The 26,778-nt window shown below is 40.2% G+C and overlaps 2 protein-coding genes across 16 annotated transcripts; both read right to left on the reverse strand.

The window, feature by feature from the left end:
- Nucleotides 1-6,500: 6,500 nt before the first annotated feature.
- On the reverse strand, nucleotides 6,501-14,485 carry LOC103710173 (BEL1-like homeodomain protein 10). Of its 8 annotated transcripts, none has more exons than XM_039134564.2 (7): nucleotides 14,280-14,450; nucleotides 14,094-14,156; nucleotides 13,882-13,967; nucleotides 12,578-13,453; nucleotides 7,042-7,403; nucleotides 6,890-6,950; nucleotides 6,501-6,799 (listed from the first exon to the last, which is right to left on the reverse strand). In XM_039134564.2, exons 4-7 carry the CDS (start codon nucleotides 13,403-13,405, stop codon nucleotides 6,689-6,691), a joined length of 1,362 nt encoding a protein of 453 aa, XP_038990492.1. In that variant the 5' UTR covers nucleotides 13,406-13,453; nucleotides 13,882-13,967; nucleotides 14,094-14,156; nucleotides 14,280-14,450; the 3' UTR covers nucleotides 6,501-6,688. The 8 variants fall into 8 exon arrangements, with proteins under 8 accessions (XP_038990492.1, XP_017699040.1, XP_088576992.1 ...); XM_017843551.4 differs by having other exon boundaries at nucleotides 14,075-14,156; nucleotides 14,280-14,397; XM_088720866.1 differs by having other exon boundaries at nucleotides 12,578-13,469; nucleotides 14,075-14,156; nucleotides 14,280-14,397.
- A 1,620-nt stretch (nucleotides 14,486-16,105) lies between these two features.
- Nucleotides 16,106-24,747, reverse strand: LOC103710171 (BEL1-like homeodomain protein 7). Of its 8 annotated transcripts, none has more exons than XM_008795795.5 (6): nucleotides 23,972-24,747; nucleotides 22,930-23,006; nucleotides 21,325-22,302; nucleotides 17,780-18,156; nucleotides 17,621-17,681; nucleotides 16,106-16,964 (listed from the first exon to the last, which is right to left on the reverse strand). In XM_008795795.5, exons 3-6 carry the CDS (start codon nucleotides 22,258-22,260, stop codon nucleotides 16,323-16,325), a joined length of 2,016 nt encoding a protein of 671 aa, XP_008794017.2. In that variant the 5' UTR covers nucleotides 22,261-22,302; nucleotides 22,930-23,006; nucleotides 23,972-24,747; the 3' UTR covers nucleotides 16,106-16,322. The 8 variants fall into 8 exon arrangements, with proteins under 8 accessions (XP_008794017.2, XP_008794018.2, XP_038990488.1 ...); XM_008795796.5 differs by having other exon boundaries at nucleotides 24,325-24,461; XM_039134560.2 differs by having other exon boundaries at nucleotides 21,325-22,427; nucleotides 24,325-24,461.
- Between the last annotated feature and the right edge of the window lie 2,031 nt (nucleotides 24,748-26,778).

A 26,778-nucleotide genomic window follows, 5' to 3' on the forward strand; every position in this document is an offset into this window, starting at 1 on the left:
GACCGGCAAGGAGGGGGCAAAGGAAGGGCCCGCTGGAGAGGAGGCGGCCACTGGTTCCAGGACAAGCAAAGTGGGGGATGATTCTCTCGGCTACCCCAAGGCACGAGCTATGATACAACCGTGGCATATGGCACGATTGAACAGTGATAGACCTTTGCTGGGGGAGAGTTCAGAGGAGCAAGCCAGGTGTGCTAAGAAGGCCTGGGGCTTCGGTTTGGAGGCTGGCAGTGGGCAAAGGGAGACTGTGGTAGGAGGTGCAAATGATCATGTGAAGCCCTCTAGCTCTAGCCATGTGGCACAGTCTGAATGTGGAGATGATCATCACCTGATTCTGAGCCAATTGAAGGCAGTAGCGAAGATGGTGAGCCCAGGAGACTTGGCTAGTGGCGGGGAAACGGATGAGGCGGTGTTTCATGATTGCAACCCCGGGGTAATGGGTTGTGATACTTCCATGGGTAATCAATAAAAGTTCTCCTATGGAATTGCCGTGGTGCGGAGAAGCTTTCCTTTGCCTCGGCTTTTCGCCGGATTGTGAAGCAGCATAGTCCAGACATATGTGTGTTGTTTGAGACCCGCCTGTACGGGAGGAGCCTACAAAAGGCTAGGAGAGCGATTCCAGATTGTGGGGATTCTATGCAATGGAGTCTCGAGGGCTGTCAGGTGGCATTATTGTCACTTGAAAGCAGGGATCTTGCAGATGGGACATCTTTCATGTTTGTGACCAAGAGGTGATCATGGTGATCTCGGAGGGTACTAGCGCCCCTTGAGTCCTTGCAGCGGTGTATGCTAGCACTGATTTCAGGAAGAGAAAGAGACTATGGGAGAAAGCATCGTAGTTGATTTGTCAGGGTTTCCCTATGATGATGGCTGGTGACTTCAATTGTATTGTTGATCCTCAGGAGAAGATGGGGGGTAAGCCTTTCTCTTATGAGAGGAAGGTGAAGGAGTTTTAGGATTTTCTGACTGCTAATGGACTGATAGATCTGGAATTTTCGGGCCCTAGATTTACATGGTGCAACAATCAGCAGGGTCAGGCTAGAGTTTGGAAGAGACTGGACGGAGCCTGTGTGATAGTTGGGTGGGTCTAGAGATTTCCGGATCATCGAGTGAGTCATTTGCCCAGGATTGCGTCCGATCACTGCCCTTTATTGGTGTGTACAGATGCATACACCCCAGTGCACCCCCTTCTTTAGATTCGAGAAGCTGTGACTGTGTTATCCGCGATCATGGGAGATGGTGAGGGAGGCATGGAGCATCCCAGTTAGGGGTGATCCCATATATCGGGTTTCCCGCAAACTGGAGTTGACGAGGAGGCGGCTGAGGAGGTGGAACCGAGAGGAAGTGAGGAACATTTTTAGTAGGATTGAGGAGTCAGAGGTGGCCATTGCTAGATTACAGGCTCGGGAGGTTCGAGGAGGGGGGCTTTGGATGAGGAGGTAGGGGAGCTCAGATCATTATTGGCACTGCATGATGCCCTTCTCAGACATCAGGAGATATTCTGGAGATAGAAGACGAGGGTACAATAGATCATGGAGGGGGATAGAAATACCAGATTTTTTCACCAGGCGACAGTGATTAGGAGGCATCAGAACCGGATCGGAGTTATCAGAGGTGAGGACGGGCAGCAGTCGGAGGATCCGGATATGATCCAGAGGATTTTGGTGAGTTTCTTTAGGGCCAGGTGGACAGAGCAGTCGTCAGGTGGGAGTCTAGCAGATATTCCGCCGTCAGTGGTCGGGGTTACAGAGGAGGAGACTTCAGCTTTGATCAGGCTGGTTTCGGAGAGAGAGATTAGGGAGGCGGTGTGGTCCCTCGGGGGGGACAAGGCCCTGGGGCCGGATGAATTTCCACCGGTGTTCTTTCAGAGATATTGGATGATAGTTGGACGTGATGTGACGGAGACCATACAACAGTTTTTCAGCTCAGCAGTGATGGCGGCTGAGTGGCAGCAGACTTTCATCACCTTGATACCGAAGCGGCTGGACGCTTCGGAGCCGAGTCATTTTCGTCCGATTAGCCTTTCTACGACTCTGTACAAGGTTACGACTAAGATTCTTGCTGTCAGGTTGAGGAATGTTCTTCCTAGGCTCATCAGCCCAAAGCAGGGGGCTTTCTTGGAGGGGCGGAGTATATCTGACAAGGTACTCATTGCCCAGAAGTTTATGTTTGACCTCGGGAGGGCTCCGATGAGGAGAAGCTTGATGGAAATCAAGCTTGACATGGAGAGGGCCTATGACAGGATGAGGTGGGACTTTGTGCAGCAGTCTTTGCAGGGATATGGGTTTCATGAGATATGAATCAGGTGGGTCATAGGCTGCATTAGTGCTCCTTTTGCTATTCTGATGAATGGCATGCCGTCCCCTTTTTTTAAGTCGTCAGGTGGGTTGCGCCAGGGATGCCCACTTTCTCCACTACTGTTCATTATTTGTGCGGATGCACTGTCTAGATCTCTTCGGCAGGCAGTAGCCAGTCAGGAGTTGGAGGCTTACAGATTGGTGGCGGGGGCCCCTACGATTTCTCACCTGCTCTTCGCTGATGACTGCTTGCTTTTAGCCAAGTCGTCTAGGCAGGGGGCCCAAGTGATAGGTCAGGTCCTTCGGGATTATTGTGCTGTGTCGGGTCAGCGGGTCAACTTGACCAAATCGTTTATTATGTTTAGCCCGAAGACTAGAGTGGCGATGAAGCACTCCATATTGGAGATCCTGGGGGTGGGTGAGCGGGTGGGTACGATGACATACTTAGGGATCCCACTCTATGGCCGACGATTGAGGACTAGGGACTGTACCTCTCTTGAGCTCAGCATCAGATGCAGGTTAGAGGGGTGGCAGATACATTCACTTTCCATGATGGGTAGGATTACCCTGGTTCGCTCAGTTCTTACATCAGTCCCCATCTATCTAATGTCCCATGCCGTGATCCCGGTGGCAGTTCTGAGGTCCCTTGAGCAGCTTTTCAGAGAGTTTATCTGGGGGAGGAGCAGTGGTAGAGGCGGTATCCATTTGTTGGCGTGGGAGGTTGTTTGTCAGCCGATCAGCGCGGGAGGTCTGAGGGTGCAGTCTTTGGTGGCAAGGCGGGAGGCACTTGCGGCGAGGCATGCAGCTAGATTTGTGCTTGAGCCCGAGAGTATGTGGTCCTCTTTGATGAGGGCCAAGTATGGAGAGCTGGGACTTGGGATGCGAGCTGGGCTTCATCTTTCCCCGGTCTGGAGGGAGATGTGTGTTAGGGCTATGGTGTTGCTCCCGGAGATTAGATGGGCCATTGGGGATGGTCGTTCTATTGATGTGATGGAGGACAGCTGGGTGACCGAGTGGCCGATCTGTCGCATGCCGACCTTGGTGGACTCAGCGAGATTATCAGGGTGTAGGGTCAGGGATCTACTGGACTCAGAGGGGGGCTGCTGGAGGGTGGGGTTGATTCGGGAGGCATTTGGGGAGCACTTGGCGGAGTTGGTCTTGTCTCTGCCAGTCCCCACGGTGGGGGGGAGTCTGACAGGTTAGATTGGAGGGCGACGGGACGGTCGCGAGTGCGGGCTAGAGATCTTCACGCCCTGTTCAGCAGGGAGTCAGGCCGACAGATTGCGGGTGGCTGGATATGGAGGCTACGGATTCATCCCCAAGTGGCACTTTCATCTAGAAGGTGGCTTGGGGATGCCTTCCGACCAGGAGTTTGCTAGTTCGGCGCGGTATGCGGGTCCCTCATTATTGTGAGGCATGTGGTGATATTGAGGAGAACATCGAGCATGTTCTTCTGCAGTGCCCCAAGGCCTGTGAGATATGGCGGAGGTCATCGGCCCCACTACTAGACTCGGTGGGTTCAGCACAGGACCTGATGCAGTTACTGAGAGACTCCATGAGGAGTCCTAGAATCTGTTGAGGATGGGATTCTTAGGGCGTATCTGTCCTACCATATATGGCTGGACAGGAATGCTGGTATATTTGAGGGGAGGCGGTCGCCTCCGTAGATGGTGGTGAACAGAGCGGTGCGTCACGCGAGGGAGGTTATTGCGGCTACCATTGTGATTTTTTCTGGGATGGCTAGGGACACTTGGGGTACTCACGCTGTTTCAGTGCTCCGTTTTGTCCTTGTTTCTTGGGTACCCCCATCCCTGGCTATCTCAAAGTAAATTTCGACGGCAGCGGGTCAGCGGATGGCGTGACTGGAGGGGTTAGCTTTGTGATCAGAGACCACTGTGGTAGGATGCTTGCTGCAGGTGGGCGCCGGACACCTGGGCTCACTGTTGTTGGGGCAGAGCTGCGGGCTGCCTGGGAGGGGTTATCCTATGCCAGGCAGGTACTTGGTGTGGAGCGGGTGCACCTTGAGGGGGACTCAGCGGTGGTGATTGACTGGATCCGGGGGGTGGACAGGTATGGTGATGGTCACCCCCTTATCCGAGAGACACGGAGGATGGCTCAGTCTATGGGCGGCTTTCAAGCAGTTCATGTGTTTAGAGAGGCGAACAGGACTGCAGACTGGGTCGCCTCCTATGTCGCCCAGCACTCCGGAGATTTTTTGTGGACGTCCGAAGCAGATGTTCCTTTTGCTTTGTTGTCTTTACTTTCCCATTAACTAGATCAGGTTAGACTTATATAAATGAGTAGCCGCTTTTACCACAAAAAAAAAAGCATTTTTGAAACTATTTAATTAAAATGAGGTGATTGTTCGATTGCCAAGGTCCTTTTTTGGATTAAAATAATAAGGATAATTTACTTTTCGGAATATCCTTCCAGGAGTATTGTGGAGAGCTGAACACGGCAAGAGAATTGTTTTTGGGGAGTCCTATATCATTACTCATTTCACATAACCGGAGACAAGATGGAATTCAGTCTCACTAGAGACCCAGATTCCAAGGGTTGGACTGTGTTCATAGTTCAAAATGGTACCTTTTTCTGCATTTCTCTTCCATCACCAGAAGGCATGAGTGAAATTAGTATGATTAGGTAATGTGCTGGAACAATAATGGACAAGGGTGATGACAGACATTTCCAATAACTTCTGAAGCCATGAGTAAACTTGGGACTTCTAAACAGATCATTGCTAACACCTGGACTGGTATCAGCTTCCTGAAAGATTCGCAGAAAAGTAATAAAACTGATAATAATCAAAGCAGTGGCTTCAGAAGAAATAGGAAAAGCTCTATCGGTTGTCAGATGATCAAGTTCCAAGCCCAAATGATCATCAAGCCCAGTTACACATGAATATGATATTAGAATTGCTGGATCCTTATGCTAGGAATTAAAACACCATAATAAAATAAATTTAATCACATACCATTTAGTCCAGCCATTCCGATGCAGTTTTTTTTTAATAGCAGTCCTCACGTATAGGAGAAACTCTAAGATCAGCTCTTCCTCTCCCTCTCCTTTATCTTATGATGTCATTCAATGGGGCAGATAACCCTCTAACTTATATATATAGTATTGAGTCAGAGTAGGGTTTTGAATGGGAGAAGGGACCGGGCCAAAATAAATAAAACAGTTGTTGAGCTCTCCCATTTAGGTACCCAAATAACCAAGAACCAGGCCCTACACCTTCATACCACATTCCCATATATATATATATATATATATATATATATATATATATATATATATATATATATATATATATATATATATATATATATATATATATATATATATATATATATATCCGAAAAATACTGAGATGGACCATAGCCCAAAACTTTATGGATCACAACTTTATTTGGGCTTCTACAACATGCTTGCCCTCTTGTGAAGAAACTTGTTTGCTCACAGCTGCAACAAGATGAATACCCATCAGGTAGGTGCCTAAGAGGCGAAAGGGCTAAGCGAGAAGATTTGGTGGCCATCGTGCTAAGCTAAATACAGCTTACAGCATGCATGGTTAGATGGCTCTGGATATTCTCCAGTACTTAATGAGGGAGCTTTTCCTCATTAGACCTCTATTTTACTGCCAAACTGATCTTTGTAGCTGGACATTTAGGGCCAATTGTTCTTCTTAGACGAATTTTGAGAATTCTAATACCATAGGATAAGAAAAATAAAATCCTGTTCTCTAAAGCATTTTTTTCTTTCTTTGTGCCTCTATGAGCCATCCAACTCAGAAAAGTGTCACAGTTGAGTATGGATTGAATCGACAACATGATTCATGAAGAGTGGACCAGATTGGTGTTGTCATATGAATGCCATCTGATTCAAGGAACTTTAACAGAAATCTAATTCATCGGACCACGGTTCAGAATTTAATCCCACACTGTTAGTATGCCAATAATATAATATCTATCTTAATATATAAAGATCCTGGAATCATTGATTGCCGAGATTTTGGCGTGGGCCTGCAACCTGAGCTTGGGGTCATGGGATGGGCGAACTGTTGAGGAAGATTGGATCAAATTGTGTTGTAAGGTGCACGAGATGTATGCCCTATATAAGAATGCTTTTATACTTTCTCAGGTTGGTGATATCCACCCAAGTTGTCGTGAAATAATGTGTGCATGCACAGTTAAGAGACATTGAGACTCATCGTAATTCACTGCTACAACAAGCAGCTTGATTTCTCTCTACATAACCTTAGCTTCTATAAAATTAGAAGTGTCACAAATTCCAAGAAGGACCAGCAGAGATAGGAACATACGCAGAAAACATTAATCAAATCATATCATATCATATCTTACAACAATCCAAGTTAACCTTACTATGGTCATATTTTAAGAAGATGGGTTTGAACTCCCAGATTCCTCTGCAAACTCCTCTCTGTACATCTCTTCAATCATTGGCTTCCACAGACGGACACGCGCATTTATGAACCAGTTTGAAATCTGGCATCAAATGGCAGTTAAGTTTAGTCCGACAATTAAGAGAAATCTACAAGAACAGTGTCTAGGAACAGATTTGCAGTCGCATATTACTTGGTTTCTGGTTAAGCCCGTCTTTGAAGCCAGCATAAGCTTCTCACTGTCATCTGGGTAGCTGTTGGAAAACAACGGGATCAAAAGATAGAAAGATAGCACTGCATGGTTAAAATTTCCTTCGAGAAAGCATTGCATGGATGAAAACTTACGGGTGAAGAAAATGTTCGAAAAGCCAAGCTCGAAGGACTGCAACTGAGTTTTCTGGTAATCCTCTTAGTGGTCTCCAAACTTGTCGGATTTGGATCATTCCTAGGTGCCGTAGAGTCTCTCCCTTTTGTCCAGTGCTCTCTTCGGAAAATTTATGTCGCGAAATTGGTATGTCTTCAAACTGAGATTCCCTTGAAGCATGTATTTGAGCGACTATCGAATCCCTGAGGTGGGAGAAGTGTCGAGACATTGCTTGGATTGTGAGGGCAGTGTAGGATGCAGCAGCTCCTGAGCCTGCTACGACCTCAAATGATGACACCACTTGGTCCATGCGGCTGAAATACTGCTCATATCGACTCTCAAGCTGGAAAGGAAGAAGATATCCAGTGTAAACTTGGGCCGAGTAATTCCGTCTCTCACACTTATAATTTTCTTCCAAAATTATGTTATATGTTTCACATCCTAGGGAAATGCGTAGTCCTAGCAGCATTAGAATTTGTTTAACCAGAATGCAGTTATTGCTAGTTTACATCCAGATAGCTCTGTATTTTTTCTTCACAAAAACAGAAGCCGTTGGAATGGAACTCTGACAAGTAATGTGCTGATGAGGAACTTTTCCTCAAGGACCATTTCTATACTCTCTCCTCCCCCCCCCCCCCCCCTGCTCTTCCTTCTTCTATAACACAATGTATCGAATCAACAAATTAGGATTAACCTATAGATCTTACTGATTTAATATCTGACAATATTTCATTCTACAGTCTTTGGATAAGATTTCCAAGTAGATTTTGTTGTCAAGACAAACTTCTATATTAAAGTGCCCCCATTGGCCAAGACATTTATATGATATAATATAAAAGTTGGTCTTTTTCGCCGGGGGTTGTATATAACATTGCCAAAAGTACATAGGGGCTGCATATGATATTGCTAAGTGCATATAGCAAAGCCACCTATTAAATGATGATAAATCCCATATCCAACCTCTTGATCTTCCTCAGCTCTTGTAATATCTTAAATGATTGTCAATCTCATTTGATCGATTTTATATGAGACTGATGAATGCTATATTTATAATATTATAGATGAAATGGCCCGGTTTGGCCAAACTTACTAGAACCATCAATGGCCGACCAGACTCCTGATGGGAGTTTGCTTTTTTTCCGAAGCCCAAGACTCCAAGAAGAATTCCGAGACCTAGGCTACTGGAACCCTAAGTCTCCTCTATAAATAGAAACCCCTCTCCTCCATGACACTCCACCACCGAGCAACGTCCCTCATCCTCTCTCTTTCTCCCTCTTTTCTCTCTCTGAGTTTGCCGTTCCCCAACACTATGCCCACTGGAGAATCGAGGCTATCAACTTTGTCAAATTTCAAGGTCTAACAAATTGGCAAGAAATCAATCAAGAAAGCCCTTTGCCTACTTTCCTTTTTTTTATTCTTTTTTTTTCTTTTTTCGACAATCGACACAAATGCCTTTTGACACTAGACCCGTGGCCAAACTCCTTGGTCTCCCTACGACCGTCCATGGTGAAGCCATAGCTGCCTATGAATGGCCAACTACCAAAAATTGTTCCGTAGCTGTGGTATATTCATTATGATAGTTGTACTTTTGCATTGCTTTATAAGGAAACACCTCTCACATCAAGTAAGCCTATCCATTCTGATAATACAATATACACAAATGAAGAGGATTCTAGCTTTGTGGCTTCTTCATATCCTTTTTATACTTCTGTGGGGCTTCTAGAAATGTTATTCTATCTTACATGGGATGGTATCAACTTTTGCTAAACTATGAACAAAACTGCAGCATCTGTAGGAATTTCGGAAGCTAGGACAACGGTGCCAACTGCCCTATTTTCAGATGCAGTGAGCGCACAGAAAAATAAAAAGAAGTACAGTTTTTTCATGCACTTTGAACATTCTGATTTTCTCTAAATCCTCAAAGAGAATGTTAATATTGCCTTTCTTCTTTTATTTAGTCTTACTCTAAATTAGAAGAGAAGCACTAGGCCTTGGAGGCAGAGAAACTGCAATGTGAAGCTAGGACAAGGGTATGCTTTTTTTTTTTCTTTTCTCCTATTAATTCTTAAGACTAATAGTGCATAAAAAAGTTCAGCTTTATGCAATTTCATGGCCATCCTAGGGTTCCGACAACTGGCGCCACTGCCCCTTGACACCGAATCCAAGGCCAAACTCTTTGGCCTCCCTATGACCCTCCACAGCAAAGCCATAACTGCCGATAAATGGCCAACTATCAAAAATGAAGAAAAGTCCATGTTCTTCTATTTTTTCAGTCATGCTTTCCTTTGTTTTCTCGCCAGCCAATCATCGTCGTTATTTTTTCATTGCCTCCAACCGACGACCATGACCTATAGCTTGGACCTGCCTCCAGCAACCCTAGCCCCGTGGCCAAACTCCTTGGCATCTCTATGACCCTCCATGATGAAGTCATAGCCATTGGTGAACTGCCGATGCATTGCTTTTTTCCTCTATTTTCTCGCCAACTGATTATTGTTGTTATTTCTTCACTGTCTCCAACTGTCAACCATGAACTCTAGATCGGATTTGCCTCTAGCAACCCTAGCCCTGTGGCCAAACTCCTTGGCCTCCCTATGACCCTCCATGATGAAGCTATAGCCGTCAGTGAATGGCTAACTATCAAAAACGAAGACAAATTTATGTTCCTCTATTTTTTTAGTCCTTTTTCCTATGTTTTCTTGCCAGCCGATCATCATCATTATTTTTTTACTGCCTCCAACAACCCTAGCCTTCCCTTCCTTTTCTCCCTCCTCTCTCTTATTTCTCTCTCTTTTCCCTCTTCTTTCTCTCTCTTTTCCCTCTTTCTCCCTCTAGTGGATCTACGGACCCCAGAGCCCCATCTCTCTTTCCTATGGACCCAAGTAAACCCCGGTAAAGAGGCCCTAAACCATCCTAGAACCTGAGTGCTATGTCGAATCCATCACCTCGACCCTTATAGGTATCTCTATAATATGGTCACCATTGACCCCTGCTAAGTCATCTAAACCATAACTAGTTCTGAGCAATTGAGTCTACCCTATTCGGATTGACCCGAGCAGTTGGGCACCACCGTCTTGCCGATCCTATCCTTTCTCCACCAAGTCCGAAAATGAAGCCACACAAACTACAGCACCCAAATTGGATCTTTTTGTCCAATTTTAATCTATTTTCAATTCTCTTGGGTTTCAAAGTTGTTGATTATGAATTTTAATGGCTTTGAATAAGTTCGATGATTTGCATAGTTGAATTTTGAGAGTTCAACATGAAAGAGGTAAGTAATCTTTACACTCCTAGTTTTCAAATTACCAGTTATTTTATCATGAAAAGAATGATTCTACATTTTTTAAAAATTAAGGATTAAGCATATGATATTATAAAAACTCATAATTTATCTTAAAATAATGGTTCCATGTATATTTTAATATTAATGACTTATTTATGATATATGAACTCCATATTAATAAAAGTTGTATTTTTGTTATGAAAAAGAATGATTTCATGATTGCTCTACAGCTAAAAATTTATTTATGGACTTCAAATTCTACAAAGTCACTCATTATATTTCAATAGACATGTATAGTTTAAGAAAATATGTTTTTAAAAAATATGATTTAAAAAATATGACAAAAGGTTCTTAGATGTTATGTACGACCCCCTAAAAGAAGGGTAGATTTATATCCAGAGCTAGTCCTATACGATCCTGCCAGTGGATAATAGCAGTTGGCATACGACTCTGTCAATGAGTAATAGTAGTTGACATACACCCTACCAGCAAGTAATAGCAGTTAACATACGGTTCGACCGACGGATAATAGTAGTTGGTATTTTATTGATTACAACCCTATCACGAGTATAATAATGACCTTAGCATTTAGTCTGAGAGAAGTAATTTCAATTGTACTATAGTTAAATGATAAATAATTTATGACTTTATTTATATTATTCACTTGGAACCATGTTTATACATATTCATAATTTATACATACATACATACATACATATATATATATATATATATATATATATATATATATATATATATATATATGATTGGCTTTATGACATGCTTTATTATATGGTACTATAAAATATTTTATCTTGCAATAATTGTTATTTTCTCTAAATGCTGTTTCGATTATGCAAAAATTTATGCTTCATTCGGTAACATAGTGTAATATTTACTTACTGGGCTGTGCAGCTCATATTTTTTTTCTTTTTTTTTTAGACGAATAGGTTTATTTGGAATGAAGAATGATCCTGACTTAGAGTTCATGCTAGAAAGCTTGGGGATTTTATAGCAAAAATTTTAGTTCTTTAAATAATTATGAATTTATAGTTGGAGACTTCATGAATCTTAATGTTATAGGTTTTGGTATTTAAATTTGGATTTAGAAGCCTGCACTTGTCTATTTATTTAATAGATGATAGACTTGGACCCTATTGTTATATTCTATTTGAGATGGATTTTCCTATAGATTTACTATGGTGGGCTCCATGTTATCATGAGAGGTACCCTACTATAGCATGACCATGTTATGATTTTGATAATAGATAGTGATAAATAACATTTGATTGGTTTTATATAAGACTCATAAGTGATGATAATTGTTAAATTTTTTATGAGATCCTAAATCCAAAATTCCATTTGAAATATGCAACTTAACATATGAACATCCCAAATCAAATTTTTAAAAGCTTGCCATCTATTCAACAAAATAATCCTTAAGATAAAGCCACCTATTAATTTGCTCTTAGAAAATTCTACATGTGAGTGTTTCGCAAAAATTGAGAAGCTCCAAATATAAGTTGAAGATATATCTATTTAGAGTAATAAATAGAACTTTAATTGAAAGGCTTCTAAAAATCTATATAATATAATATAAAAATTGATCTTCTCACTAGGATTGCACATAGAATTGCTAAGTGTACATTATAAGCTGTCATCTATTCAACAAGAAGTTCTTAAGAAAAGGGTAGGTGTTAATCTTCTCTTAAAAAATGCCACATGCTAATAGATTAAAAAACTAATAAGAAGCTTATCTTCTTCAGTTTTTTCTTCTTATCTTCCATACCACTTAGATTGTCTATTTTTTGGGGGTAATAAATAGACTCTTGATATTGATGACAACAAAGAATGTTTAACGAAAGGGAATATAAAAAGGTTGCCATAATTGTGGGAAGGGTTCTATTTTCTCTTCAAAATCTACATAGCCAACAAGCACTACAGTATGTACATATCTCTACATATTTATTATTTACAAATTTCTCTCCTTCTATGGCTATTTACTATGTACCATTGCTCATGCCGTGACCAACCAAGCATTAGTCAATGATGCATGCACCATCTAGCAAATCATGAAAATATTGTCATACTACTTATTATTTACCATAAAAAAAGCTATTCTTTTGTAACTCAATCAAAACTTACCAACATTCACAAACTACGTATGCATACCAAATCCCCTGCAACTCACAGGTCTACAGCTAGTTTGAAAATCAAAAAGAGAGGGGAGTGAGTACCTCATCCAACAAAGCAACAAGCTTGGTGATCCTGACCTGAGCATCATTTTCCTTCTCTGATGAGTAATGATTTGTCCATCTTGTGTTTACTTCATGATTGTTCATCCTTTCTCGCGCTTGAAAAGATCGGCCGCTAATCCTATCAGTCATTCCAGCTGCCATATGTTTCCTCGATTGCTTATTTGAACTTTGCTCCACTGCATTGCTTACGCACACAACTTCATCAAGCAACTCTTGGGCTGGCTTCAGGTATGGTGAATTTTGAAAAGCAGTGGTTAAACATGACATACAATCAGCAGGGTTTGAGGTATTATCACCACTGCTAGTTTTTTCACATTCACAGAACATGTAGTCATCCCTTGCATGTTTAGCACTTTGGGGATGAAACTCTGCTGAATCTTCTCTAGCAAGTGTGTAGTTTGAAGACATGCTATTTAGTTGTGTCTGCTTATACTGGTTTGGACTCAACACATCAGAGAAGGGGTGAGAACCAAGAGTTAGTGATAATCTATTCTGACAGCCATACATAAAACCATGGAAATTGTTCCTCTTCTCAGCTTGACAATTCACCAAATGTCTCCGTCCTAACTCAGAATCCTCCGATCTTTGATTATGAAGCATGTCAGTTAGTCCAAAAAATTGTTCCCCAGGTGACTGGAAATCAGATGGCATGCTAAGTTGAATCAAGTCATTCTGGTCCTTTCCATCGCAATACAATGCACTGCCAAGATCTCCACAATGAATTCGATGGTGATCATCCATATCTGAGGTAATGCATCGGCGTAAAACGCTGGAGGCTGACCGATTTGCAAACTCTTGTGAAACCATAGCTATATAAATCAGAGTCACAGAACAAATGGTGACATTGTGAAGTCACTGCAGTAAGCCATAGCTACATAAATCAGAATCACAGAATAAATGATTTGGCGGCAATACATCGATGCATCAATCAGCATCCTCCTTGTACCAAAGAGTGGTACATGGAAAATACAAAAACTTTATGATTGCTAATGAAAAGCATGCATTCTAGAGGCAACGAAATAAGCTTTGTAGGTTAAAATATTATGATGATAGCTGGCAGATCAACAGAGACAATGTTTTTCTTTTCAACAGATATCTGTCCAAGCTCTCTTCCCCTGTATGCAAAGCTTGAAAAGAGAAGTAGAATAACAGTCTTACTTCTTTTTTATTTAAAATTAGAACATGAATAGGGATTACAATCTCACAGTGATTTTCATAAAAAAGAAGAGCAATAACGCAGGAGTTCCTTGAAGGGAGTTAACGAACAACAAGATTGCGATTACCTTCATGTCCATGGGCGTCCGAGAGATGGATTGCCAAAAGCCATGGATGCTCCTAGTTGGGGGGATCAAAAGCCCTGACCAGGGAGCTGCATTGAAATCGAAGATAACATATTAACAAAACCAACTTGCTCCAGCAGCCGCAAGAGGCAGCGATGAAGGCAATACATCAAATACAGAGCTCTAAGAGAAACACCAGGGCCAGAAAATAACACCATGAGCTAAGAGACTCAGGAAACCTTAGTAGGAAACTGAGAGACCGCCCAACTCTTTTAAGACTGAAGAGGCAACAAAAAGGACACAGTGAATGCACACGGGAGAATAGACAGTACCCAAAACAAACTTGGTTAAAAGCCACTCAATCCAACAGTATCCGCATGTGTGTTATGTTGACAACTTACAGATCTGAATACATAGATCACATGCTGATCTTGGCTGATAAAGATGGGAGAATATTTGATGGCTCGCTTCCGCTACCCGAGCAGCCTGAGAGCCATTCTAACCCCTAATGCCTCCAAAAACCATCAGCAGCTTTGAAACACTTGATAAAAGGAGGAGGAAGAAGAGCAAACAATTGAAAAAGGAGGGGGCTGAAAGCAGATAGCTTGATAGGGTGGTCCCCTTGGGAGACAGAATAAAGGTTTTGGGGGGCGGGGGGTGGGGGGGGGGGACCAAACAGAGATTAAAATTTCAGCTTTACCACTCTGCTGTCATGTAAAGACTAAAGGGGGAGTCTCTACATGTTTTATTGGACGCTGTGCGGTGCAAAGAGGCGAGAGCCAGGTCAGAATTTCAAAGAAAAGGAAAAAGAAAATTAGAAAGTGGGGGAGGTGGGGAAGGAATCCAAATCTGTTCAAAAGGGCGCTATCTTTCTGGTTTCTGCTGAGTGTAAGAGGATAAGGGAATAATATCTCCTCCTTTTCACTCTGGTGTTTCAATGATAAACAGATGATAAAAGGGATCAGGAATGACCATTGAAATGGATTTTGGTTAAGGGGGGAGGTGGGGTTTGCGTTTGATTGCGATGTGTGTTGGTGAATCATCTGATTTTGATTTGATTTGACTGTACCTCAGATTGGGGTTTCCTCTGGTAATGATTGCTACCTTTTGTCTTCTTTTTGTTTTAAGCCTCCCCCTACTGGTGCTCTCTCATTCTGATAGGTGGTCACATGCTGGCTGCTAATGATACTCGCTCTTCTCTTTTCCCACCAATATCTTCATTACCATTTCATTCAAGCTCCCATCTGAAATGACAGCTCCATAGCAGGCTTAGCCGCTCCCTCTCTCTCTCTCTCTCTCTCTCTCTCTCTCTCTCGTCTGCTTTTTTTCAGGGAACCATTTATTTACTGCAGCTCTAGTTCTGTCAAAAAGATGTGCAATCTATGGGGCCACTTGGCCAGTGTTGCAGGTCTGCGACACTAAATACATTGAGCTTTTTTAAGAGAAAAGATCGGACTTTCTTGCATTTGGGTTGCACTTCAGTAGTCGTTGTTCCCTAGGCGACGAAACGCAGCTTGCTTTTGGTCATGCCGCCCAATGCCTTCTCGTGTTTGCTATTGTGAGTTCGCAGTAGGGTGATCAGCACCAACGATGGGGGATTAGTATAAAACTCTTCCCTGCACAACTGCATGGGAATTGGAAGCAAAGTCTCTCCCTGGAATGCATGGCTAGGAGTGATCCAAGTTAAATGATCGTCGACTGTAGTAAGCTGCTGTCGCAATGGCATATGAAAGCCATGATTTGAAAGTTATTAGCATCACAAATGTTAACACCAGTTCAGAAAAAGAAAGAAAAAGAAAACCTAAGTTGGCCCGAAAACCTAAAATTATGAAAGTTAGAAGATGGTCATCCTAAGGCTGCTTAATATCTAGGGTCCAGCAACTGTCAGATATGCTTTCCAGTTCTCTGATTTCTTACCATCTTCCTCCACATTTCTTAAGCAATGTTTTTCTTTTGTGAATAATAAAAGAAAATCTCATGAGATAGTTTGATGTCCATTGCGAGTAATGACTGAAAAAGAAGAGTACTTCAACCCAACAACTTCAATCATTCTGAATCTACCTCCATCTTAAAAGCAGCATTCATCATTTTGCTTTCGAATGTTTTGCTTCAAAAAAAATGCTCGCAATGTCACATCGTTTCCTTTTCTTGAGGAAGATGTCTCCGTGTCTCCTTGAAAGATGAGAACATATCACCGCACCCACCCAACCATACACAGACAGAGATAGAGAGAGAACTACATCATATCTTACCTTCAATAAAACGAAAATGAATAAAATTTTTCATGTTCCTTCTTCTATCTTCACATGCTAGCCTATTCATCCCACCCACCTAATTTATATTACATTGTATTAAATGCTATTGTTTCTAACCAATGCAACAGTAACATCAAGCTTCTTTAGGCATGTTAATCCCACATCAGAAGTTCTTCTTTCTAAGAGCATTCAAGCCACAAAATCATGCAGCAGAGGTGATGGCCCAAACCTGTGGCGCTGGTCCATCGAATTTATACAGTCATAATCTGTGGCATCAGCCTCAAGAGGAGGAGCAGCACTGTAGACATCTTGCCCTCTCACCCCGAGGAAGCTCTGCTGACCGTTCGATACAGGAAGACAGCCATCGCAGTGCTGCAAACCCAATGTGAGAGACACGCCGCCATTCCTGTACCTCCCCAACTTAGCCATCTGAAAACCAACAAGCCTCCCACTTCCGTCGGATTTTCGGGCTATAGCATCATGGAGGAGGCCGCAGTCCCCTCCGTCATGCTGCCGGTCCTTCAACATGAGGTTCATGAATGTGTCATCGGCACTTGCCTCATTTGGAAACCCAGCAGCTGTCCCGCCCGCATCCATGCTGGAGATGTTAGATTTAGAAGATTCATTGAGCTGGCTCGTGTGGCATCCTTCAGTTGCAGGACTTTTTGAGTGTTCCCTCTCCTCAGAGGATCCGGTCTCATCTCTACTTTTGGGTATATTCTCCAAGGAGGAGTTTGAATCCATCTCGGTTTCACCAATCTCTTCTTTATACATCTCCTCAATCATAGGCTTCCACAGGCGAACACGAGCATTTATGAACCAGTTTGAGATCTGCATGAAAAGAGAAGAAATTAACCATAAATAACGGATGTCAAATAATTTGTCCTGGGACTCCAGGATTCCATTAGCATGAATATTGGCTGTCAATAGATGATAGATCTGTGGGTATGACAAGGCAGATGCATATAGATTTCATGTATTTCCTGCTGGAGTCGCCAAAGTATAATTATTAGTTCTACGAGGGTCTGATCATATACCAATGTTGAGCGTACAGACCTATCAAACTTTGCAATATAAATTTAACGATCAAAGTATATGTGGCAGTGAGCATTATATGACACAAATAACCTTATTGGACACTAATAAGTTGGAAGTAAAATGTTTATGTTTGAGCTGGATCAGAAATGAGCACTCTCATAATTGTTTGTGCACAACTATGAGTTATCGGCTACACACTTCCAATTATCAGTACAGTTGGGTGTACAGACCTTGCTTTGAAAGAAACAGGTAGTGACTCTTGAAAAGATTTTAAATCAATCTATGGTATTAAATCAAATCAAATCTGTGAGTTTAACAAGCAATATTTAGCAACGTGAGCTAGACATTCATCTTACGAAAAAACTCCACCTTTTCTTCTGGTAATTTCAGTTTTTGTGCCTAAACTTATTTTAAACATAAACATATAAATAAATAAATAAATAGCATACCTGGCTCCTTGTTAAGCCTGTCTGTCTTGCTAGCATTAGCTTCTCAGAATCCTTCGGGTAACTGGAGAAAATAATACACAAAAACACTCAAAAAAAAAAAAAAAGCATGCAAAACTAAACTATCAAAAGGAAACAAAAAAGGTGTCTAATGGAACTTACGGATGAAGGAAGTGCTCAAACAACCAAGCACGTAATACTGAAACAGAGGTTTCTGGTAGCCCCCTTTGTGGTCTCCAGGCATTGTGCTGAACCATGCCAAGCTGCTGCATTGCCCTCTGTTGCTTAAGTTGCTGATCTATGTATTTCAAGCGAGATATTCCACCACCCTTACTATTGGAACTATCTTTCTCTCCAAGGCTCTTTTTGGTAGCTCGAATCTGACAACTAATAGCATCCCTCAGACAGCGAAATTGTCTAGATATTGTTTCAAGGGCAAGTGCAGTGTATGGTTTAGCAGCCCCACACCCTGCAACTACATCAAAAGATGACGCTACTATTTGCATCTGATGGTAATACTGTTTATGTCTCCTGTCAACCTGCAGTTTGATGGAAGGAAATTAAGATCTGCCAAAAATAAGCTGAGGTCTGTAGGTAAATGAATTATCAGTCAATATCTTCATAAAAATAACATTTGAAAATCATTCATCAATCATTAAGATTGCAAATTTGCAATCATCATAGAATTATATCAAAAAGTAATTAACCTTTGGCCTATTTATCCACAATTGATTTTCCATAGAATTTTCCTTACAAGCATGGCATTGAATAGATCAGTCTTCGATGTCACTAAGTGATTTATAGTCTTAAAGATTGTGGATCACTGCATGTTTTTCAATTCTCCCATATAAGTAAACTGTAATAATCATTTTTAACACAAAATCATATACCATGTTTCTAGGCGAATGATTATTATCTTTTAAAATTGTATCAAAATTGTTCTCTAAAAAATTCCCAAAGAAATCAAATTTCTTTACAACCCTTAATAACAAGAAAATCTGATGCATTAATACTGCTCTCTCATCACACATTTCAATTGCACTATGATAAAATTTATCTCAAACTAAACATGTTGCAAACGATATTATTGAATGTTAAAAATAAAGACTAAAAAGCAAAAGCAACCAAGGCAGCATCTGTCCAAGAATAGCAAACAAGCACTTGGTATTTACTACCTCAGTTACACAAACTCTGACTGCATAGAATAGAAGTAGCTAGGAGCTTATATTGAAAATTGATAGGCCTATTCTAGCACACCTATATAACAAGTCATAAACCTCAGCATTGCATGGGCACATCACAAAACCTTCTCTGGTAACTTTTTAGGTTTTAGGTTCTCTTTACATTTGAGACTACTTATAAATCTGATGAGATTCACATTTTACTGATATTTGTTCTAAGGAGGTTGATCAGATTTATAATTTGCTTTTCATGAAGTTCCTATATTCAGGTACAATACAGCCATGACTTTAATGGAACCACAACATGAGATTTTAGTGTCTATTTCAGATCTCTGTAATAAATTCTTTTGAAATTATTGACTATTAAAATGTAGAAGAAGGATTCAACAGACCAAGTTGTCAATATCTCAAGTGTTGCAGAAGGAATAAGGATGTAAAAGATATTTTTCTGATTTTCAATCATAAGTTCAATGACATGCTGAGAATTAATTTGTATGGTCTAGGTTAAGATAGATTTTGAAGATCAAGTCATTGTTGGCTTATAAATGTGAATAATTCCTAACCATAATACCAAGTGACATGGATCAACCCGAGTATTCTTCTATTATTGTGGTGACTCCGCAGGACCACTCCTCAACATATAAATCACATACTCCAATTATCAGATAAACTTTCAATGATTGAAGTTCTTGGCATAGACTATATTTGGTTTTCAAAGATCATCATTTAATTGTTATAACCTTTATTATGCTGCCTCTCCAATAAACTTGCTAAGGTTCATAAGATTGATCTGACCACATTAGAAACACACCACACCTGTTCACATTTAGTTAGCAGCAAAAATTACTCCATCTAGAATTCTCCTTTTTTAGGAAATCTTAGTATAGAGTCAAACCAATAAATCAACCACAGCATTCTTTCATGAAATTTCAGTTTTACTGGTCTTGCATTTGATTGAACCATGTAAAGCCTTTCCCTTGCTTATCCTTGTTCTTTTTTCCCTCTTGCTTTTGATATCCAAATTGTCGTTTTGTATCGATTTTAAAACCTCTCCTATTTCCATTTTTATCTCATCCATGCTCTATGAATATTTCTCCATCTCTTCAGCTGGACTTGGATAATATTTCTAACAAGATACTAAAACTAAATAATTGCATTTGTGATGCATACTAGACTTTACTAGCTCTATTGCACCTTTTTTTTATCCTATATCATGCTTGACTGTTTGTTTCAAATGATGTCCTACCTCTAATATGTCACTATTATACGTCTGGAAGACATGAGTTTGGAGATAGTTAGGGATTAGGACAGCTTATATACCAAACTGCAGCAACCTACCTACTGCTTCTATCGTGATGCTATCCAAATTACCTCCAAAAGATGAAGAAATGAGGTATAGCAAACAATTTCACCACTTCAACCATGACAGTGTGAAATTTCTCTCAAAAGGGGAAGCCAAGATCCTCTCATTTCTTTTTGGCAGTAATAGATATATTCACGACCCTGATTATCATGGCTCTGTTAAGCCTACCGTATATACAAAGGAAGGCATTAGGCAGATAGCCTAATTCAGTGATTAAAGGGTCCATTGTTTTCTGGTGAAGAGAATTCATATGTACTGAGTCTAAAGAATCCTTTCAAATTCAGAAAGAAACAAGCACTTGATGAACAATTATAATGTGGAGAAAACATTTGAAAAGCTGCATATCTCTAGAGATCCATAACCTCCACCAACATTCTACTCAAGCTCATCCTTCAAAATATTATATGTACACAAATATAAAGCATGATAAATGTACTAAAACTGAGTCAGATTGTGATAAAGAAATGGATATAAGAGAAAAACCAAAATGCTAGTTTTCCAACTTCCACTGCAATTCACAAGATGGATAATGTCACATGCAAATGCATAGTATAACAAAATTGTGGATCACCTAACCAGTCACTACCTAATCTCCAAAGCAGAAAAGTCCATAAACATTGTTTGTACAAAACTCTTTCTTTCCACCAAGTGATAAAGGAAAAGGAATTAAAAGAGAGAAAGCAGAAAAGGATTTTGATGCACTATTAAGCATATAATTTGTCTTCTAATGATTAGTTAGATAACTCAAGAGGTAATAGACAGTAATGCAATGCATGTTATGTATAGGAATCAAAGTTCATAAGTGACTTTTCTTTCTTTTAGCTTGAAGAAGGCAGCAGATATGTTTTCATAATTGAATATAATTATGTGCTAAAGAATATGCACCTAAATTTCTTTTTCAGCTTTAACCACACATAAGACAGCAATGTTAAAGAAGTAGGCAGAAAACCAATAAAAGAATAACCCATTTGAATACAACTAAGAGGATCAATTAGAGCCAAGATGATATTTATGACAGAGAGAGATCCTGATCTAATCTACTGGTGTTGGAAAATCCAAAAATTTAATTTGCACATTTATTTCTGACAGCAAAACTTAGTTTCACTCAGTACATAGTATATTGTAGTTGAAGAGCTAAAATTAAGAAGTACATGAGTTTGCACCTCATCCAACATTGCCAGAAGCTTCATCATCTTGTTCTGTAGGTCCTGCCTTTCGGAGGGTGAGAGTTCAGTAGGTGATTGATCATTGGACCCTTGAGGATTTAAAGACATCCCATCACCCTTTGATTCTGCATCATTATCTCTGCTATCTGTAGCACCAACAGAATTATCCAAACTTTGAGTTCTGCCTGTTTTCTGTTTCAAAGCCTTCTGGACATTAACAACTTCATCAAGCAACTGCTGTGCCACCTTGAGATATCTAGAGTTTGGAATTGTGCTTGTGAAACTCGAGAGGTCATATGGAGAGGCATTTGAATGCATAAGCTTGTTTCTACAGATATCATCTCTAAATGCCCTGCCATCTCCCAAATTTGACTGATGAGAACTTAATATCGAGATGTCTGAGTTTGCAGGCTGGAACTGAAATGGAGGAACTGGAATCTGTGTGCCGAGGCTGAGAGATAACGCCTGGCGTTGTGCAGTCGAAATATTTGACTGCCGCAAAGACAAGTTCTGGCCATTTAAAATGCCCAACTGCGTATGAAGACCCATATGGGGATCATCAGCAACTGAACTGGGAACCAGATCACTGACTCCAGTCAGCGACCTGCCAACTGTTTGCATGAACAACACCTCATTCCTTCCATCCCTCAGAGCATTGTAAGGGCGTTCACCAAGATGAGATGCAAAGTCAGCCCCCCCTGTAAATGAGTCCTGTGATATCATAGAGGCGGGAACAGGAGGGTCAATGCAGTTTTGTTGGGATTGGTTATTGCCCGTCAATTTGCCTGAATATGGAACGGAAGGCGAATAGCGTGGATACATCATGTTGCTTGCAGTTGAGGACTCAGGATATGATGCATGTCCTGGGTCCCTTGTATAAAAGGTTGGCATGACATCCATTTGGTTGGTAGAGCTGGAGTAGAAAGTAGCCATTACCCTCTTCCTTGGTTTTGAGATGGATAAGAGATTTACAAACTGTACAAACAGATGATTATAATGGTGAATCATTACAACATATATATTCTTCTATGGTTATTCTGGTCATTGAGACTCAAGCAGATTGTCACCACAAAGAAACCCTTTGTGTATAAATGATATGGCTGCAATAAATTAGTACAAATAAAAATTAGCAGCAAAGACAGAAAACAAAAGTTTGACAAAGATGGAGACGAAACAAACTTGAGAGAAGACGATAAAATACAGCATAGGTAAGATCACATGGAGTAAGTAGGGAAGACATCGGTTTATCGTAATGAGGATAAGAGAACAGATGTTCTTTCAAAAATAAAAATCTCATTATAATAGAAAGAAAAAGTTGAGGCCTAAATCATAAGTTGGCCTAAAGCTACAAATTCCCCCAACAGATATCGCGGCATGAAGAAGCAAAAATCAGAAGATGCTGATTAGGACTAAAAAAATAAAAATAAAAATAAAAATAAAAAACTTATCATCAAACTACTGTTTATATGTATCTCCAGGTAGCTCCTTAAAAGTTGGAATGTTACATGGAATGAGCTCAGAAGTTGAAATGCTGGATATACTAACAAGACGAAAACAAGGAAATCTTAGAGTTTCCAAAACAAAGTTTTGAGGCTTTTTTACCTTATTTAATAATCTAAACAACAATTGGAGGCAAAACCTATCAGAGTCCACTGCTTCGTTCCTGCTTCATGATCAATCTGCACAAACACTCAAGAGCAGTAATTATTCTTAGGACGCCACTCGCAGAACACCGAAAACTATGTAGAGTAACTTAAGTTCCGTGTTTCCAGAGCAGAATGCAATTTTTCTTTAAATACCAAGGAAAGCCAAAAAGAAAATCCAGTGACCACCCAATTGTTTCTTTTTCATTGCCGCGGTTCTTCTAGCATGTGCAAGGAAAAGGAGTTTTTTTCATGAACAATCAGAGAGGTAAGAAAAAACTCCTACCTGCACCTACAAAACCCAAAATCAATACGCAAATTCGACTCCTTTCATTCCTTCCAACTTGTCATCACTCTCAAAATTCCAAAACCCCATAGTGCCCAAAAACCCTAACCACACAGCAAAAGAAAAAAAAAACTGTCACTGCCCCTTTTCTGAAAGAGAAAGTTTTGCCTGAACAAATACATATATTAAGAGAAAAACCGCATGTGCACTTGGAAAATCCAAAACTCTTTTCTGAAACCTCCATTCTTTTATACCAGTCGATACCCAAAATTCCAAGAACCCAAAGCCTAGACCCCCCCCCCCCCCCCCAACAAAAAAAAAAAAAGTTGACACTCAAAAAAAAAAAAAAAAAAAAAAAAAAAAAAAAAAAAAACACACACACACACACACACAACTTCCCAAAATCCAAGAAAAGAACAGGAAAGAGAAAAAAAAATGAAAAACCCAACAAAGATCAGCTTCCAAACAAAAACAAAACCAAAACTTCGAGCTCATCATCGGCAGAAAAATTAGTTGCACCCACCATACACAATAGTTAAAACAAGATTCCGACAAAGAGAAGAAGAAGATGATGATGAATACGAAGGAGAAGAAAGAAAGATGCGATTTTGATACCATATAAACAATTGAAAGGGTCTCTTCTTGAAGTACAAGGAATTGATGGAATTGGAGGAAATAGAGACCGAGACCATAAATAAATAAATAAATAAAAAACCTGAGAGCGAGAGCCCTGAAGAGGGTGCGCCGTGCTCCTCGTGGGGAGCAGAAGAACATGAATTCAAAGCCGATCGGCTGAGAGAGAAATCCTCCCAAGGCGGAGACAAAACCGATCCCGAGGCTCAAAAACAAGCCCTATTCATCGGACTCATAAGTTCCTCCCACCCCCAAATAATAGAAGAAGACGACCCATCCATTTTTAATATTTAAGTCCTCTTTTTCCCTCCCCATGCTCTCACCAATAACTTTTTTAATATTATTTTCTTTCTATTCTCGGCTCTCTTTCTCTCTCATCAAATCATCATCTTCAAACACAACATTTCTATATTACCACGTGAAAGCAAACCTTACCCTTCAAAACGCCATGGCAAGGCTTTCTCCCCATCTCTAGTCTCTATGCTACCTCTCTTCCAATCCAAGTCTCTCTCACTTCCTTCCTATCAACTTGTAGAGTTCTCTATCCCCTAACCACCAGTAGGTAGACCTAAACCTTGTCTTGACACCTAAACACAAATGCGCTTTCATAGAAGAACAGTATTCTCATTTTCCATGCTTGCAAATTAAATGCTGTCAAATGAAGCATTTTCCACCTACTTCTCTTTCTCATTTTTTACATCAATAATTATTTTTGAGCAAAATGGTGGAAAGAACCACCATATGTTTTATTAGAAGAAGAAAGGAAAAAAGGAGATATTTAAATTAAAAATTTTAAAAAAAAATAGTGTAGATATTAGGCTCTACCATTGTTGTCTTCTTTTTGTTGCACTAGATCCTACGTTAGTTTTGTTATCTTCTGGCTATATATTAATTATTAGAAAGCTCTGCACCCTAATCAACTACTATTAAAAGCAAAGAGATTGCTTTAATTAATGAGCCTGATTAGATGATTAACCAGTTATTATATACACCTGCTTACAAACACTCCTTGTTTGGCCACTTGGTGGATTTGAGTGTGACGTTTGTTGATTAAACACTCCTTGTTTGTGTGTCTTCTGGTTGCTTACGACACTTTCCTACAATTTTTAATGCCTACATGGCCCCTTCTGTCTATATCTGCATGGGTGTTTTTAAACTCGAAGAGTGTAATTCTGGCTCTTCCTCTCGGAACAAGGTGATTTATTTGTACAGGCCCCACGGCAATATCTAATTGATAGATGCATCGTTTTGATGCCTGTTGTATAAAGTAAGAGACAGGTGAGACTTGGAATTATAAACGATTCAACTATAATAAATGAGCAATCAAAGCCTGTAATTGATCAAACAGGCAACAGGGAACAAGTCATTTGGGTTGATGAATAATGTCTGTGAAAAAGTTTCATAAGCAAGTTGGCACCGTGGCGATTGTGTTCCCAGTTAGTTTATATAGATTCTTGGGTTTGATTAGTAAAACTCGGTTGTTCCTTTGTTAACTCGTAGAGTTGACACTGAGTTTGATCAGTGTAATTAGAATTATAACTCAAAACGAGAACACTTGATGTGGTTTCTTAGTTTTAGTATACCAGAAAATAGTTATCCTCCTATGCTTGTTTATCAGTTTGTTCAAGATGCAGAGAACTTGAATTAACCTTTGAGTCCACTCAGTGTCTAGCCAATTCAAGTTGATCTCTGGGTTTTTGATCTTTGGGTCGAGATTTCTTGGCTTGACCATATGAAAGCTCAAAAGAGGATGGATTCTAAATAATCTATACTAATTATGGGCATCGTATATTTTTTTCTTGGCAATGAGAGATGGCTACCTAGGCATGGCTTTAAGGGCACCAAACACTTTCACAAAAAGAGCGCATGTAATATGTCAACGTCAAAAAAAAATTCTTAATCATATTTAACAGAGCATGATACATACACAGTTTGTTCTATATTTTTAATCATTTTTTATTTTTTTATTTTTTTTTTGCTTTGTTCTTTTGTCGACAGGTGAAGCTATTGAACAACCTTCAACAACACCACTGATCAAACATATCATATCAAAACTTTGTTGCTAGCGTCTGACCAAATTTAATTTACACTAATTCTACCTATTCCTACCTGATCCCAGTCTCCAATCAAATATATAAATAGAGATATGATCTCAAGTTTTACCACATTTTTTTCTCTAGAAAACAGAGTTTTATGATGTAGATTGATCCAATCATTTTGTTTGGGTTAAATTGAGCTCCAGTTTGACGCATTGTGCTTGTATTCTCAAGTGATTAAAGGGGTTCACATTCTGGTCCGCAAACTATAGATAGCTTTATCCTGGATTGATGCACAATGTCATAATTTTGTCATGCTAACCCAAACATTTAATTTCTTTTCAAGATTGCCTATGTAAAACTAGTAGTTGCATCATAAACACAAGCTTGCTCCAACTATGCCGAGTGCAGACACAAATAGCAAGTATATTTAATGCATGCAGACCACATAGAAATACCAGTTGCATATGTGGTGAATAGTGATCCAAGCTAGGCAACAGCTAGAAGACGCCCTAAATAATTGAATTCATATAAGATGCTCATGGATGTCAGATTTCTGGTAGGATACAATTCATTAATTATTGGAGGATCTATGAATGTTCGAACCTAACATTGAGAGATAATAAGCTTTCACCTAGACTGCAAGCTAGGGTTCCGATCGAAACCCACCGGTATGAACTACACAATAATTAAAGAGATCAAGGGCTTCTGTCTCAAGTAGTGAGCTGCAGGTGGATGCTTTCTCAACAACATGATCACAATCTTAGGTTTTGTTTCTTATTTGTGTCTCCAAGGGGCAGTTGAACATGGTCTTGCTGTCCTATATATTCCACATATATTCCATCTTTTTTTT

Source organism: Phoenix dactylifera, chromosome 1 (genome assembly GCF_051530095.1).
Source record: "Phoenix dactylifera cultivar Ajwa chromosome 1, Ajwa_hap1_PhDact_Kaust_v1.1, whole genome shotgun sequence".
Lineage (NCBI taxonomy): Eukaryota > Viridiplantae > Streptophyta > Magnoliopsida > Arecales > Arecaceae > Phoenix > Phoenix dactylifera.